The sequence below is a fragment of the Heterodontus francisci genome, chromosome 1, assembly GCF_036365525.1.
Source record: "Heterodontus francisci isolate sHetFra1 chromosome 1, sHetFra1.hap1, whole genome shotgun sequence".
NCBI classification, from domain to species: Eukaryota; Metazoa; Chordata; class Chondrichthyes; order Heterodontiformes; family Heterodontidae; genus Heterodontus; species Heterodontus francisci.
In genome coordinates, this window is record NC_090371.1 from 220,675,375 (window position 1) to 220,692,255 (window position 16,881).

The 16,881-nt window shown below is 45.5% G+C and overlaps 1 protein-coding gene across 1 annotated transcript in view; it reads left to right on the top strand.

Annotated features, from left to right (window-relative positions):
- fstl5 (follistatin-like 5) overlaps window positions 1-16,881 on the top strand; it is a 1,003,829-nt gene that overhangs the window by 99,091 nt on the left and 887,857 nt on the right. Inside the window, exon 3 of the mRNA XM_068021658.1 lies at window positions 7,605-7,638. Within this exon, the coding sequence (XP_067877759.1) occupies window positions 7,605-7,638 (34 nt within the window). The remainder of the gene's footprint in view (window positions 1-7,604; window positions 7,639-16,881) is intronic.

Sequence of the window (16,881 nt, forward strand, 5' to 3'; positions counted from 1 at the left end):
TACATTCCTCTGATGTTTCCGGTGTCTGAGGCCAGCTGAATATGACTGCATAGGTGTTGCCAGTAGTCGTTTGTGCAGCGCCTGGCTGTTCTTTGTGCAGTGCTTCTGGCTGCTTTAAGTGCTGCGAATGTTAAATTGCTGGGGGCTTTTTTGTAGTTCAACAGTGCAATGCGCTTAGCGGCTATGACAGGTTCCAGTTCTTCATTATGAGATTGAAACCAGTTTGCATTTCTCTTCGCACTTTTGCCGTAGGTGGTCAAAGCTGACTCATAGATGGCGTCTCTGATGTGGGCCCACTTGGTCTCAGCATCCCCTGTGGGAGTGTTTTGAAGGGCTGTTACAAGTGAATTTAGAAATTTTTGTAACAGCTGTGGGTGAGAAATTCTGCTCGTGTTGATGCGCGGGTGGCCCTTCTGATTGGAATGATGCAACTTCTTTGGTCTGAGTCTAACCTTGCTGCACACCAGGGAGTGGTCGGTGTCGCAGTCTGCACTGTGGAAGCTGCATGTGATTTGAACACTGTTTAAGGCGGCTCGCCTTGTGACAATGAGGTCTAGCTGGTGCCAACGACGCGATCTTTGGTGCCTCCATGAAACCTGATAGGGTTTAGTGTGAAAGAACGAGTTGGTGATGCAGAGGTTATGATAGGTACACAACTCAAGCAGTCTCTGCCCATTCTCATTCATCCTTCCAACGCCATAGCGCCCAAGGCAGGAGGGCCATGAGTCATGGTCGGCCCCAACCCTGGCATTAAAGTCCCCCAGCAGGAACAGGTGTTCGGTGTTGGGGATGCTGCTAATGATGTTATGGAGTTCCTCGCAGAACTGGTCTTTAGCTTCAGGTGGGGAGCAGAGTGTTGGAGCATAGATGCTGAGTAGGTGTACTGGACCAGAGGTAGTGAGCAGTCGGATGGACAGTATGCGTTCCAAGCCATTTGAGGGAGGCTCTATCATGCTGAGCAAGGAGCTTCTGATGGCGAAGCCCACTCCATGCTGTTTTGGTTCTTCAGGATCCCTGCCATGCCAGAAGAAGGTGTAGTCTTGCTCCGCTAGAGATCCACTCGTGGGGAGGCGAGTCTCCTGAAGTGCTGCCATTTCCACATTGAGTCTGCTGAGCTCGTTGTTAATGATGGCGGTCTTCCGAGAATCGTTGATTTGTGTAAGGTCTTCCGACAGGCCAGGACACATAGTTCTGACGTTCCAGCTTGCAAAGCGAAGGGCTGGTACCTTCTTTCCTTTTTTCGTGTTGTTTGGTGCGGTGTATCAGTCCACCTTTCGGGCAATGACCCTGAGCTCCAAGCACCCATTGAAGCAGGTAGACTGTGGCGGGACAGAACCTTATTGACCGGGGGCTGCCCGGTTTGAGGCAGGCGGTAGCTGTCTAGTGAGGTGTGATGACCTCTCCCACCGACAAAGGCAACCCGTGGCGCCCAGTTTCTACGCCAATTTATCTGAACTTATAACCCGTAACTGCTGCCTTCTGTGTTGTATCAGTCGCTGTGAGGCAACTATGGAGTGACCTCTCCCTGGCGCATACCTGGGCAAATTTATGGAGGTTGAGAGTTGCCCAGTCGTTAAAACCCCCCTCTCGGCCTTTCTGGTGGGGTCCAAAGGAGTGCAGAGCACGACGTTTGGCACCGGTATGGCTGCAGGAACTGCCGGAAACATGCCAAAGGTGACACATGACCGCCTATGGGGATCTGCTCCGGATTATCTGTTAGGGTTTACTCCCTTAGCCTTGGTCTCTCCCGAGACACCCACAAGGCAGTGGGGTTGTTAGGGCCCCTACACAGGTGTAGGATGATGCTGGTGGGAGGAGGGGGTGCGAGGGGGATCTGGGAAGGGGGCTGTAAGGGGGTGGGGGGGTGCAGGGGAAGGGGGTGCGGGGGGAAGATGGTGCGAGGGGCCGCTGGGACGGGGTTGTGAGGGGGTGAGCTGTGAGGGTGGAGCAGGGAAGGGGAACTGGGGGGGGGTGGAAGGGGGAGAAGGGGGAGGGGAAGGGGGGGAAAGCAGGTGCAGGTAATAAGCCATTTCCTCAGTGCCCACCATCGACGTCCGGAAAGCTCATCCACGTCCTTCGGGAGGTGAAGCATCTTTTAGCAGACTTACAAAGGTGATTATATTCGTTAAGGGTTTTTTGATGTGGTTTATATAAAGGCATGCAGCATTGCCGACAGTGCGCTGCAGATGCTCTCTGAGCCATCTCCCGCGGGCGCTTTGAAGTTGCGGCCGGGGAGCCGTTAGTGGACTTTTTGGGTGTTCGGGGCACCTTTTCTCAAGACTTCTCTCGGGTCCCACTGCTCCTTCTTCACCTCAATGGACTTACCGCACGCCGTGGCTGCAGACACTCTGGACAGTGAAGACAGCAGGATCAGAGATCAAAGTATCACCAGTTGTACTTTTCAGTTTCATCCGGATCAATTTCGTTGAGAAAACAAAGAGCAGGTGTGGCTGGGGGAGGGCAGTGGGCCCAGGTAACATAAACTAAACTAACTGTTAGCTTTTAGTTAGGGCTAAAATGAACTGATTTAAAGAGCCAGGGGAGTTTAAACAGTTTAAGAGGCTAGATTGGGGGAGAAAACACTAAGAATGGGAGCAGATGGCCATGGATAGAGTTGAACAGCAAGGGAGCTTACAGCCCAGGAGCCATCATGCGTAAAAAAAAAATTAGAGGGTAGGAATACTCTCTGTTGAAAGTCCTTTTTGTCCTAGTGGATATGTTTATAAGCATATAGATTATTTTGCTGTAAATTTTTGTAGGTATTCCATTTTGTGCCTCAACATTCCTCCTAAGTTACCCCACAATTTAAGTTAAAAGAGTAGGTTTCATATATATTGGAGTGATTCCACTGATTTCAGTGGAAATTGACGCTTGTGACCAGACATGTGGGGCTGGATTTTACGTTGGGCGGACAGGAGCTGGTCACCGACGTAAAAGTCGATGGCCAACCAGCTTCCGCCTCGCCTGGGGATCCGACCCACATTTACGGGTCCGCAGGCTCTAATTGTTCCGAGGCGGGACTTCCACCCGCTTGAGGGAGGAAGCCCCACCTTGTTGAGCTGCTGGTCATCAGCGGGCCGGCAGTTCTTAGTCCCAGCAGCGCCACCGGGAACGGTGACCACTGCTGGGACTGTAGCCCAGCCGACCGAAGAGGATGCCTGGGAGCCCGGATCCAAGGTGAGTTTTGGATGCTTCATCGGGGGTAATCGATCGGGCCCCGGCGAGGCGATGGTGGTCGTTTGGGGGGAAGGGGGCGTCTTGGTTCCTGGGGGTGGTTGGGGAAGCAGGGGCGGCCCTCAATTGGGCACCCTATGGCGCTGATAGGCCGCTAGCTTTTACCAGGCAGCCTTTCCCGGCTCCAGGACGCCCACCTGCCATGCATAAAATCCGCGTGGAGGTAGGCGAAGGCCCTTAAGTGGCCATTAATTGGCAGCTTAAGGGCCTTGATTGGCTTGAAGCGGGAAGCCCTTTTCTCGCACCCACCCCCCCCACAACCCTATGTAAAGTGGGGCGGAGGCGGGAGTGGGTAGGGAAGGCCTCCCGGAGCCTCCCGCTCCATTTTACGCCAAGCTCCGACTCATTGGGTTGGCATAAAATTCCGTCTGTGATTGATGTGAAAGCACCCAATACCATAGAATATCACAACTGGTTGGATATACTGCAACTGCAGCCCTGGAGGGAAGCAGAAGTGTGAAACACTATTTTCAGCAAGATAATTTATATGGTTATCTCCTTGTAGGAGAGGACTAGTACTTTGAACAAAAAGTACTCCTGGAGAGATTTTCGAACCCTTTTAATGTGAATAATCATGCCATCAATCTTTCCAGGCCTTGTTTTTTTTAATTGCGTTTTCCTGCACACTTTTGCAATAAAATAATAAAGAAGGTTTGTGCTTTATTGAGAACAAAGATTATCAACATCATTTACCTTTGTAATTGACTAGAGATAGTCATTCAAGAGAAGTGGTTTCCTTTTACAAGCTGGAATCTGAATAATTAATTGGCTTCTGAAAATGTTTGACTTGTAACGATAAAAGGTGAATTTTAAAGCATGAGTGTTTTGTTGAATCTTAGAATCGTACAGTGTAGAAGGAGGCCTTTTGGTCCATTCTGTCTGTGCTGCTTCTTTGAAGGAGCTATCCAGTTATTCCCACTCCCTGTTCTCTCCCCATAGTCCTACAAACTTTTCATTTTCAAGTTTCTATCAGTATTCATATTTAAAAATCAAATGGCGCTGAAGGGAGCTGAATTAACATCATTAGAGATAAAGGGGAGGAGTTTCCTTTTTTATTACTGTCTGAATACAACAGGCCCAGGGTGGGGAATCAAGGAAAATAGAGTGGGTGAGCTCCTGCCAGATCTTTTACCATTAAATTGTTGTCTCCTCAGCTTTATTTGACAACCGACCACCCATTGCCCCCCTTGTCACATGTAATAACAATGGACTGTGGGGATCATTGCTCAGGACTCTAGTGCATTTCTCTCTGTTTCTGCATCTGCACCATCAGTGAAAAGGAAGGCCAGAAGGGAAGAGACAACGAGGAGACTATAGCAGCAGGGGCCAGGTTGCACTAATGAGGAAACCAGTAGGATGAATGTTTTTATCACTTCAGATGGCACCTGCCATTAAAGATTGCTTCCAGCAGGATCAGCATTCACTTTGGTTCTTCTGTACTTGTTGGCCAGGTAGTTTTTGGCAAAAGCCTTTAAGCTGTTCCAGCAAGGGTAATGCTACATCAATGTACCAGCTCTCTCCCCTGCAGTAACAAATCCCCAAAGCAGAGCTCATTCCAGGTAATTAATTGACTCCACTCATGAAAATGGGATGGGGTCACAGCAGGGTCAGACCAGTGACACCAGTACTGATGGCTGTCACATCTCAGGCTGAAATGAATCTGATGCTTGCCTCAAACGAGTCACAAATTGGGCTACTGTTGCACCCTCTTTTTGTCTTATTTGACGGAAAACATGCCTTTGGAATGTGGCATTTGGCGTCACCACATAATAGACCTTCAAAGCATTCACTGCACGTTCATAATCCACCTTTACCCCATGTCAGGCAACGTCTTAAATGTCTCCCTCACCGATGCACCCGCATTGAACAACAATAAAACATGTCGCCGTGCTTTCTGCATCTCCGTTGCCCCGTCCAAAAACAAACGGCGACTGTCAGCATACGCTTCAAACTCCTCCAGCCACGCATTCTATTTCACACTGACGGAACTGGCATCACTCGCTGAATCAAACAGCTCAATTCTCTGGACTGCAGACATATCAGCTGCAGAAAATGCCATGACACAATCCTAAATATCTCCGAATATACCTTATTGCCAATGTCACATCTCAGGCTGAAATGAGTCACACTTGAAATTACAGCTTTAACTTTAACAAAGCTTTAGCAAGTCTTTTATTAAAGACTTCTGTAGAGTTCTGTTCACTGTTCTCACTACAGCAGCGTAAGCTTATCTGACCTTACAAACCCCCAGGTCAGGTGTTTTCCCCAAAGCACAAAGCTACTTTCAGTTTCACTTCCAAGTAGAATATATTCTCTAATACTCAAGCCCACACATACAATCATGACAATGGTTATCTTGCTTTTGATGAAAATGAATTCCCACACCCCCCACCACACCTAACTGTCATTAATATGGATGCTTCAGTGATTCTTCTTCTTCTTTTCTTTGGCCTCCTTGTCTCGAGAGACAATGGGTAAGTGCCTGGAGGTGGTCAGTGGATTGTGAAGCAGCGCCTGGAGTGGCTATAAAGGCCAATTCTAGAGTGACAGACTCTTGCACAGGTGCGACCGATAAAATTGGTTGTCAGGGCTGTTACACAGTTGGCTCTCCCCTTATGCTTCTGTCTTTTTTCCTGCCAACTGCTAATTCTCTTCGACTCGCCACACTTCAGCCCCACCTTTATGGCTGCCCGCCAGCTCTGGCTCCCATGACTTGTGATCAATGTCACAGGACTTCATGTCGTGTTTGCAGACGTCTTTAAAGCAGAGACATGGATGGCCGGTGGATCTGATACCAGTGACGAGCTCGCTGTACAATGTGTCCTTGGGGATCCTGCCATCTTCCATGCGGCTCACAAGGCCAAGCCATCTCAAGTGCCGCTTGCTCAGTAGCGTGCATATGCTGGGGATGTTGGCTGCCTCGAGGACTTCTGTGTTGGAGATACGGTCCTGCTACCTGATGCCACGCATTCTCCGGAGGCAGCGAAGATGGAATGAATTGAGACGTCGCTGTTGGCTGACCTACGTTGTCCAGGCCTTGCTGCTGTAGAGCAAGGTACTGAGGACACAGGCTTGATACACTCGGACTTTTGTGTTCCGTGTCATTGCACCATTTTCCCACACTCTCTTGGCCAGTCTGGACATAGCAGCGGATGCCTTTCCCATGCGCTTGTTGATTTCTGCATCTAGACACAGGTTACTGGTGATAGTTGAGCCTAGGTAGGTGAACTCTTGAACCATTTCCAGAGTGTGGTCGCCGATATTGATGGATGTAGCATTTCTGATGTCCTGTCCCATGATGTTCATTTTTTTGAGGCTGATGGTTAGGCCAAATTCATTAAATCCATTCTTTCCTGCCGTTGGGGTCAACTGTTCCACCAAAACAGTTTCCATCACTGATGTCATTAGCACACTTACTTAAACAAAGAATTAACTGGAAGACTGGGTTAAATCAAAGAATATTAAGATTTTTTCTTTAAACAAGCCAACGATAGTTGTAGTGGTAGAACAATGGACTCCCACTTTACTCTCACCCTCAAATATCAGTTCAGATCTAATTGGGCAAATTAGAAAATTCTGCTGAGATGGACCCCTCAAAACAGTACAGTGCCTTGAACAAGCACCTTTTCATATTGGTTTGTCATGCAGTACATATGGCAGTAGGACCTGGTTCAGTTCATGCAATCCTTCTAATAGAAGGAGGAGTCTTGCAGATTGGGAAAATCCAGTGGGAGTCTTAGGAGAGGAAGTTATCTTACACTACTGATAGATTCAGGGAAATTCCTGTCATAGTAATAATATAGGAATAAAGTTACTAAAGCATCAGGCATAGCTGTATTACTGCAGTATTAACCCTGAAGTATCAACATAAACACCAAAAGCACAATTTTAAATTAAAAATGGCTTCAATTTAGTCTAACCTGTATTTCCTGTTTCCTGTTCTTCCTCAGTCCTATTTTTATAATTCAAAGCTTAATATTATACTTTTTTCTAACTAATGCAGCCTATTTTATCTGTTGTAACGTTTTCTCCCTAATTGTTCTAAAATTTGAAATCATGTACCTCCTATCTATCGCCGTCTGTTTTGGAAGAGGAACAACTTTGAAAAAAATGTTGTTTCTTTGGATCAAATGTGACTTCAAAAGTTAGTTTTACTTCCAAACAAATGGCAAACATTTCAAGATTGATCTAATCATACCATGGATATAAGCAGGTCAATCTTTGATGTGTTTCAATACAAATAGGAAGGGGATGTTAACCAATGAGCCTTGTGAAGTTTAAATATACATTTCTAATGTACAACAAATGTAAATGTGAAAGCTCTATATCCTTTCATTCTAAATAATATTTTGCTTCCTGTTTTATTACAGCAAGATGGAAGCCCAGACAGCATAAGACTAAAAGGTGAGTCGTCAGTTTATTCGTGGATTTCTAGATTTTAGTGACTTGCTAAGAGAATTGAAATTTATGTATAAAATAACTTCTTTGCCATCTGTTTGCTTTTTGTACTGCTGGAGGAATCAATTTTAGTTTATCGTCAAATAATGATAATGGAGTCACATCAGTTTATCTGTAAATTAATGGAAATGAAAACCAAGAGAGTTTTATAACAGGTGGGCAATCCGCTCTGCTAGTTTGCCACTCAGGTAAAAATGATCCCTGTAAAGGATATGGAAGATAAGAGATGTGCCTCCTTTCAGATCTCAAGAATTACCACTTTAAATATTTTAAATGAATACTTAACTAGTACAACATCTTGTTTTTTCTTCAGTGGCTCGCTGAGAGTCACTTGTTTTTGTGAAGTTGATAGAGCAAGTACCTGGCTGGTTTATAGATGCCACTTTAAATCAAGTTGCCTAATCCCTGTTTATTTAGATTCACAACACTTGTTTTTTCAGTTCCCTTCTTGCTATACCACTATATGCATAAAGGCTAACAAAGGACACTGTGGGTTCATTCCTCATGCAAAGCTTTTCATTGGGAACATATGATCCGAATTGTTTTGTGCATGGCAGACAACTACCAAAGCTTTATGAAGTATTGTAATCCACATAAGATTAGCAGTTTATTTCAGCTTGATTTTATTAATCCTACTTGACCAAGGAACTTGCTATAGTTCCTTAAATCACTTACTTCAATTTTACTAACACGGTTAAAGTGCTTTGAAGCACTAAAAACAGGTTGCAAGATTGTGCAATATATCCTTTCTGGGAGCAGGGTCACGCTGGCAAGTGTCACTTGGTTATCATTTATGTTGTATTTGCTGGCATGTAGTTGAAAAGCATTTCTCCATATATAAAACACTAAAAGTAAAAAAATGTAGTTGCTGGTGTAGAGTGGCACTTAAAGGGATTATATGTCTGGAAATCGAGGACTAGCAGTCCATGTTTTTCTGACCATTAACTCAAAGCAACCTGAAAACCACACAATACTGGTGGCAACTTCTGGCAGGACCGAATCATTATTCAACTTTTCAAAGAGATTCTGAATAAAAGACCTCAACTTAAATAAATACATTTTAGTAACAGCAAACATTATTCCAAAGATATTTTATGAAAGATGTAATTTAATTCAAACATTTTTTGAGTTTTATATTTCTTGACTCTCACTATAATAATTCACAACCCAAACTGAAGCAAGAATGCTCATTTGATAGCCTTGGTAAAGAACCCTTTCCCTCCCCACAACGCAACACCCCACAAGGTGGTTTAATTATCTATGTAATTGTGATAAGTAAGAGAAATACATTTATTTTCAATGCCAGCTGCAATGGGCAAGGAAGACACTATTGAGTTCATTTTCTGAGTATGTGCTGGTGCTAAGGGTCCTCAACTGCTGGCAGCAAATATTGGAAAATTATAGATGTGCTCTTGGAATTTTCCAGTATGCCACCACCAGCATGCAAGGTTTTCCACTGCGAGAGTATATTTGGAAAATGACTCCTTATTTATTAATCAGAAAGCAATGAAAAACAGACAGGGCTGGATTTTGTTTTTCCCAGGCCTCGGGTTCCATGACAGTGGGGGGGCGGAGGTGGTGGGTCTGAAGATGTCTTCGAATGAGGCCCACCATGGATCTTGGCGCATGAGGGTCCGGCCCAATCATCCTGGCGGCCGCGAGTCTCCCTGGCGGCACCCCACCGCTGGGCGACGGGACCGCAAATAAAATATTCAAATCAATAAAATGAATATATTTAAATAGACTTAACTGTGATCTGGAGGGCCTGCCGTGACCTTCGACGCAGCGACTGGCACTCCTGGGCCTTCAAATCCCTGTCCGGAGAAACGCGGCACCACACTGGTGGGGAGTGGGGGAGGAGGTAAGATTTTCAGTGCGGAGAAGTGGGGACGGGGTCAAATAAACGTAATGGGTGTAGGGGATGGTGGGAAGGGTTGACCTTTAAACTTTGTGCAGTTTTTGGGGGGGAAGGTCAGTTGTCAAAGGTATGTGTTTTGGTGGGGGGGTGGGGGGGAGAAGGGCAAATAGTTACTGTAATTGTTATGGGGGGGTGGTGGGAAAGGGGCATTATAAATTTACTTATTTAATTTTGAGAGGGGTTACTTCATTATAAACTTTGATGTGCCGGCAGGGCTGGCTGCCCTTCAAAAATAGCGCCAGTGCCTGTGCACAGGCAACTGACAGCATTGGCGGTGACCGACCACCTGCCCCCTCCACGTGATTGGGCAGGGTAGGGGTGGGCAGGCCGCCCCAGCTATTTAAATGAGCTGCCGTGCGGGAGATTGCGGCGGCTCTTGGCTCTTAAAATACATTCCATAGGGTAGAATTTTATCACGGCTACCAGGGCTGCCATTTCTATTAAGACTGGCGACGTGCCCCCAAGAGCTGCCAGCCCAAAAAGAGGGCTGCCAGCTCAGCAGCCTCAGCTGCATCACGGCTAGTGGTGGCCATTGCTAGGGCTGCACCTGAGGAATAGGGTACATCGATGGCCATGTACCCTCGAAGACAGGTAAGTGGGGTCTGCGGAGCTGGGGCCAGGCAGGTAGGCCCTGGCAATCGGGGCAGTGGTTGATCGCTGAGGGCAGCTCTGCTATTGCCACCATGGGGCTCCTCCGTGGGCTATGGGGTGCCCAAAAAGGAGGGTCCCCCCCACTTCCAGAGCCCATTGGGAGGCCACCAGGTTGAACTGGACTTTTTCTCCATGCAGTGGCGGCCCTCCTCGCCGTTGGCAAAATGCCTGTGGAGGCGGGGAGAGGCCCTTAATTAGCTATTTAAGTGGCTCAGTTAGGCTCCCGGTGGGCACTACATCTGCCAGCTATCCTGACACTGGCAAAATAGCATGGCGGTGGGAAGATGTCAGGCACAACCCCCGGTGCCTTCCCGCACCATTTTGCCAGCCTTCCTACCTCTCAGCCCATTGCCAAGGGCCTGCTAAAATTATGGCCATAGAATTTACAGCACAGAAACAGACTATTTGGCCCAACTGGTCTATATCAGTGTTTATGTTCCACACAGGCCTCCTCCCTCCCACTTACTTCACTCTTTCTGAGCACATCACTCACAAACTTCTTTTCAAAGATACAGTTGCCCTGAATGTAGATGAATCCTGCTGCTCTGAAATTTTTCCAGGCTTTCTGTGAAATGTAAAGCATACATGTGATTGTATAAATTGTATGAAAAATTATTCAGTTTCTGCAAGTGGGATGAATGCATACATTATTGTATTGTAATAATTATAATTTATTCACTTACTTTGATAACTTTCATTTATCATTATTCATTTTACAAAAGAAAATTGTTGGTTATGGAAAGTATGAATAACTAATCATCATTTAACAGAACTGAAATTTGCTTAAATCATAAAGAACTGAATCCTAAAGTCATCGACAGTTGATAATTTGCACAAGAATGTGCATTATAACTCAGCATAAAGTAAGTTGTTATTTGTTTGAAAAAACATGAACAGTTTATGGATTCAGATGTTTACTGGCAGACAGTTAGGGTTGAATTTTATTCTCCTGCCGGGAGCGGCGGCCGACAAAAGCAATGGCAGCCTGCCCACTTGTGCTGCGCGCCACCATATTGTCGCTATCTACTGTGCGGCGGCTCAAGATAATATGCTGGCTGGGTTGACCTCCCCCCGCCCCCGCAATCACGTGGTGAGGGCGGGCTCTGTGATGCCGTCAATGCATCAGCAGCCTGTGCACAGGTGCTGACACCATTTTTAAAGGGCGGCCAGACCTGCCGCTAAATTTAAATATTTAAATCCGTATCCCCTAGAACATCGCAATACAAAATATTGCCCCCTCCCCCCATAACACTTACAGATAATAGTTGGCCTCTCCCCCCCCCCACCGCCAAAAGGCTTACATGCAACACTTGACCTTTGGCCCCCCCCAAAGTGTTCAAAGGGCAGAGGTCACCCCTTCGCCCCTCCCCTATTAATGCACATTTGACCCCGTACACCCCCCTCCCCCCACCACTACACTGAAAATCCTAAGTGCAGCCCTTCCCCACCTCGGTGCATCACCTTTCCCTGGATGGGAAAATGAAGGCACATGAGTGCCAGCCACTGCTCAGAAGATCCAAGGCAGCATGTAAGATCACTGACAGTTTAATTTAAATGTATTAATTTTCTTAACTTACATATTCAAAGTCAGGTCCCGTCACCTAGCGGCGGGGGCGGTGGGAGGGGGGCCGCCATGGAGCTGCACTGCCTCTGGGAAGATCGGGCCTGGCACTCCCAGCATCAGGCTCTGTGGTGGGCCGCTGCCGGTACAATCTTCTGGACCCTCTGCCGTGGATCCCAACGTCGGGACCGCAACAAAATCCAGCCCTTGGAGTGTAAAATATGTCTTTATTGCCTAGCATCAAGTAATAATTTTCAACAATAAATCTAAGTCGTACAGTCATTGAGTCAAATACGGCACAAAAGGAGGCCATTCGGACCTTTGAATCCATGCCTGCTCTCCATAGAGCAATCCAGTCAGTCTCATTCTCCCGTTCTATCCCCATAGCCCTGCAAGTTTATTTCCTTCAAGTGTCCATCCAATTTCTTTTTGAAATCATTGATTGTCTCTGACTCCGCCCTGCTCATAGGCAGCATGTTCCAGATCATTATCACTTGCTGCAGAAAAAGTTCTTCTTGATATTCCCTCTGCATCAGATAATGGGAACAGTTTTTCTTTGTCCACTGTATCCAACTCTGCCATAATCTTGTACACGTTTATCAAATCTCTCCGCAATTTCCTTTGCTCCAAGGAGAACAACCCCAGCTTCTCCAAACTAACTTTGTAGCTAAAATCCCTCATCACTACAACTATTTTGGTAAACCTCCTCTGCACCCTCCTATGCCATGAGCCCCAATTTTGTTAACCAGCCTTTTATGTAGCACTTCGTCAAATGCTTTCTTGAAATCCATATGGACAACATCCACCACATTCCCCTCATCAACCTTCTCTGTTACTTCATCAAAACATTCAATTAGATTTGTCAAACATGATCTGCCTTTTACAAATCTGTGCTGGCTCTCCTTAATTAACTCAAACCTCTCCAAGTGCTTGTTAATTTTTTGCTCTGATTATTCTTTCTACAACCTTACCCACCACTGATGTTAATCTAACCGGCCTGTAGTTACGAGGAATGTCCTTCAACCCTTTGTTGAACAAGGGTGCCACATTTGCCACTTTCCAATTCTCTGGCACCTCTCCTGCATCTAGGGAAGATTGGAAGATTACGATGAGCCCTTCCTCTATCTCCACTCCCACATTCCTTAGCAAACTGGGATGCAAGCCATCTGAACCAGGGGACTTATCCACTCTAAGCATAGCCAGCCTTTCCAGTACATCCTGCCTATCAATTTTAACACCATCCTTTCCTTCTACCATCTCTGCTGCTACCGATACTTTGTCAGCATCTTCTTCCTTCATAAACATCAATACAAAGTGCTCATTAAGTATTCTAGCCTTCTGTGTGCCTTTCAGAATATATACCCTCTTTGTTCCTAATAGGTCCACCCGGCTTCTTACCACCTAATAACTATTTATGAACCAATAGAAAATTTTAGGGTTCCTTTTTATGTTAACAGCCATTCTATTCTCATACTCTATCTTAGTCATATTTTCGTCTTCACTTACCCTCTCAACTTACTGTATTTAGCCTGGTTCTTGCTTGAAGAACTTGTCTAACACCTGCATCATAAACCCACTGTTTTTGTTTCATCATATACTCTAACTCTGTCATCATCCAAGGAGCCCTGGCTTTGGTTCGCTACGTTTGTCCCTTTTTGGAATGTCCCTAGCCTGTACCATAAACATCTCCTCTTGAAGGAACACGCATCGTTCCATTACAGTTTTTCATGCCAGTCTTTGGTTCCATTTTACCCTGGCTGGATCCCCTCTCATCCCATTGAAGTTAGCCCCCTTCCAGTTTAGAAGTGCTACTTTAGATTGTTCCTTGCTCTTCTCCATTACTAATCTAAACTTCATGATATGATGATCACTCTTATCCAAATGTTCCCCGACAGACAATTGGTCCACTTGGCGCCCCTCTTTCCCAAGCACCATATCCAGCAAAACCTCCTTTCTAGTTGGACCGAGAACATACTGGTCAAGAGTATTCTCCTGAATGCATTTGAAAAATTCCTCCCCCTTCCTTACCCTTTACTTTAACATTATCTCAATTGATATTTGGGTAATTAGAGTCCCCCAATATCAGCACTCTATCATCCTTGTAGCATTTTGTGATTTCTCTGCAGAATTGCTCCTCTGTCTGTCTGTCTGTCTGTCTGTCTCTCTCTCACTATTTGGAGGCCCTTAGAATACTCCCAGTAGTGTGATCATACCCTTTTTGCTTTTCAACCCAGTAACTCCAGGTGGCCTCTGTGTGGGCTGGTGGCCGGGGGACCCTCCTCCGTGGGCAATCTGTGGCCCGTGGTGGGCCCCTAGTGGCAAAGTTCATCCCTGTGTCACTACCCACTACCACTGTCCTCAACTAAACCCCCCACCATTCGCCAGGGCCGGCCTAACTGGCCCCGACGAGCCCACGTCCACTTACCTGCTGTCCGGGGCTCCATGGCTGCTCAAGGTCCGGCGACTACTGCAGTTCCAGCAGTGGCCACCACTCCTGGAAAAGTTCTACATAAATACATGTACTTCCTTTTTTTGCTATATAAGCACTTTCTAATGAGCGAACCTGAACAATAATAATCATCAGGATATTTGACCATAGTGTGTGGGAGGGAGGTGGTGAGGGGGGCGGGTGGGCATCAGGGCCAAACAGTCCTCTGAACCTAATCCCATAATTACCCACTTTTCACAAATAACCTTTCCAACAGGAGTTGCTGGATCACTTGTTTTTGTGAAGGACATGGACCAAGTCCCCACTACTTTCAGCAGTTTGTAAAAGGCAGATCATGCTTGACTAATCTAATTGTGCTTTTTGATGAAGTAACAGAGAAGGAAGGGAAAGCAATGGATGTTGTCTATCTGGATTTTAAGAAAGCCTTTAACAAAGTACTACATAAAAGCCTGGTTAACAAAATTGAGGCTCATGGAATGGGAGCGTCAGTGTCAGCTTGGATTAAAAATTGGTTTAAGGACAGAAGACAGTGAGTCATGGTAAATGGTTGTTTTTCAGAATTCAGGATGGTAGATAGCGATGTTGCCCAAGGGTCAGTTCTAGAACCACTGCTTTTTGATGTATATGATCAGCCATGATCATAATGAATGGCGGAGCAGGCTCAAAGGGCCAAATGGCCTACTCCTGCTCCTATTCTCTATATTTTCTATGTCTATAAATGACTTGAATATTGGAATACAGAGTAAAATTTCAAAATTGCTGATGATACCAAACTTGGAGGTGTGGCAAACAATGAAGATGATACAGAACGACTGCAGCAGGACATAGATAAGCTAACAGAATGGACAGACAAGTGGCAGATCAAATTTAATACAGTGAAGTGTGAGGTAATAAATTTGGGCAAAAGAGATGGGGCAGTCATATAGACTTACTGGCACAGTTCTGAAGGGCATGCAGGGGCAGAGGGCCCTGGGCGTTCATGTGAATAGATCTTTGAAGATGGCAGGACATATTGAGAGAGTAGTTAGCAAAGCATTTGGGATCGTGGGCTTCATAAATAGAGGTATTGAGTACAAAAGAAGGGAAGTTATGCTGAACCTTTATAAAGCTCTGGTCAGGCCACAACTTGAGTATTGAATCCAGTTCTGGCCACCACACTTCAGGAAGGATGTGATGGTCCTTGAGAGGGTGCAGAAGAGATTTACCAGAATAGTTCCAGGGATGAGGGATTTTAGCTATAAGGTTAGGTTGGAGTAATTGGCGGTGTTCTCCTTGGAGCAAAGGAGATTGAAGGAAGATTTATTAGAGGTGTACAAGATTATGGCAGGTTTAGATAAGGTAGACAAAGAGAAGCTGTTCCCATTAGCTGATGGTACAAGGGCTAGGGGACACAGATTTAAGATTTTGGGCAAGAGATACGGGGGAATGTGAGAAAGAACTTTTTTATGCAGCAAGTGGTTATGACCTGGAACTTGCTGACTAGGAGGTTGGTGGAAGTGGGGATGATGAATGACTTCAAAAGGTAACTGGATGGCCACATGAGGGTAATACACTTGCAGGACTACAGGGATAGAGCAGGGGAATGGGACTGACTGGATTGCTGTACAGAGAGCCAGCATGAACTCAATGGGCCGAATGGTCTCCTTCTGTGCCATAATGAGTCTATGAGTCTATGAATATGTTTAAAGAGATGTCACAGGCATAATGGGACAAATGGCCTCCTTCTCTGCTGTGAATTATGGAACCTTTGATTCTACAGTATTAGCTAATGCAGTATGTATTTTACACAAGCTCAGTCTACGAACATACAAATTAGGAGCAGGAGTAGGCCACTCGGTCCCTCCAGCCTGCTCCACCATTCAATACGATTATGGCTGATCTGATTGTAAACTCAACTCCATAATCCTGCTTATCCCTGATCCATTGCATATCAAGAATCTATCAACCTCTGCCTTAAAAATATTTAAAGACTCTGCTTCCACTGCCTTTTGAGGAAGAGAGTTCCAAAGACTCATGACCCTCTGACAGAAAAGTATTCTGCTCATTCCTGTCTTAATTACATACGTATAAGGGGTGACCCCTTATTTTTAAATAGTGACCTCTAGTTCTAGATTCACCCACAAGAGGAAATATCTTTTCCACATCCACCCTATCAAGACCCCTCAAGATCTTGTATGTTTCAATCAAGTCACCTCTTACTCTTCTAAACTTCAGTGGATACAAGCCTGGCCTGTCCAATCTTTCTTCATAACACAACCCACCCATTCCAGGTATTAGTCCAGTATACCTTCTCTGAACTGCTTCCAATGTATTTACATCCTTCCTTAAATAAGGAGACCAATACTGTACACAGTACTCCAGATGTGGTCTTACCAATGCCTTGTATAACTGAAGCATAATCTCCCTACTTTTGTATTCAATTCCCCTCATAATAAACAATAACATTCTATTAGCTTTCCTAATTACTTGCTGTACCTGCATAATAACGTTTTGTGATTCATGCAGTAGGACACCCAGATCCCTCTGCATCTCAGAGCTCTGCAATCTCTCACCATTTAGATAATATGCTTCTTTTTTATTCTTTCTGCTAAAATGTACAATTTCACATTT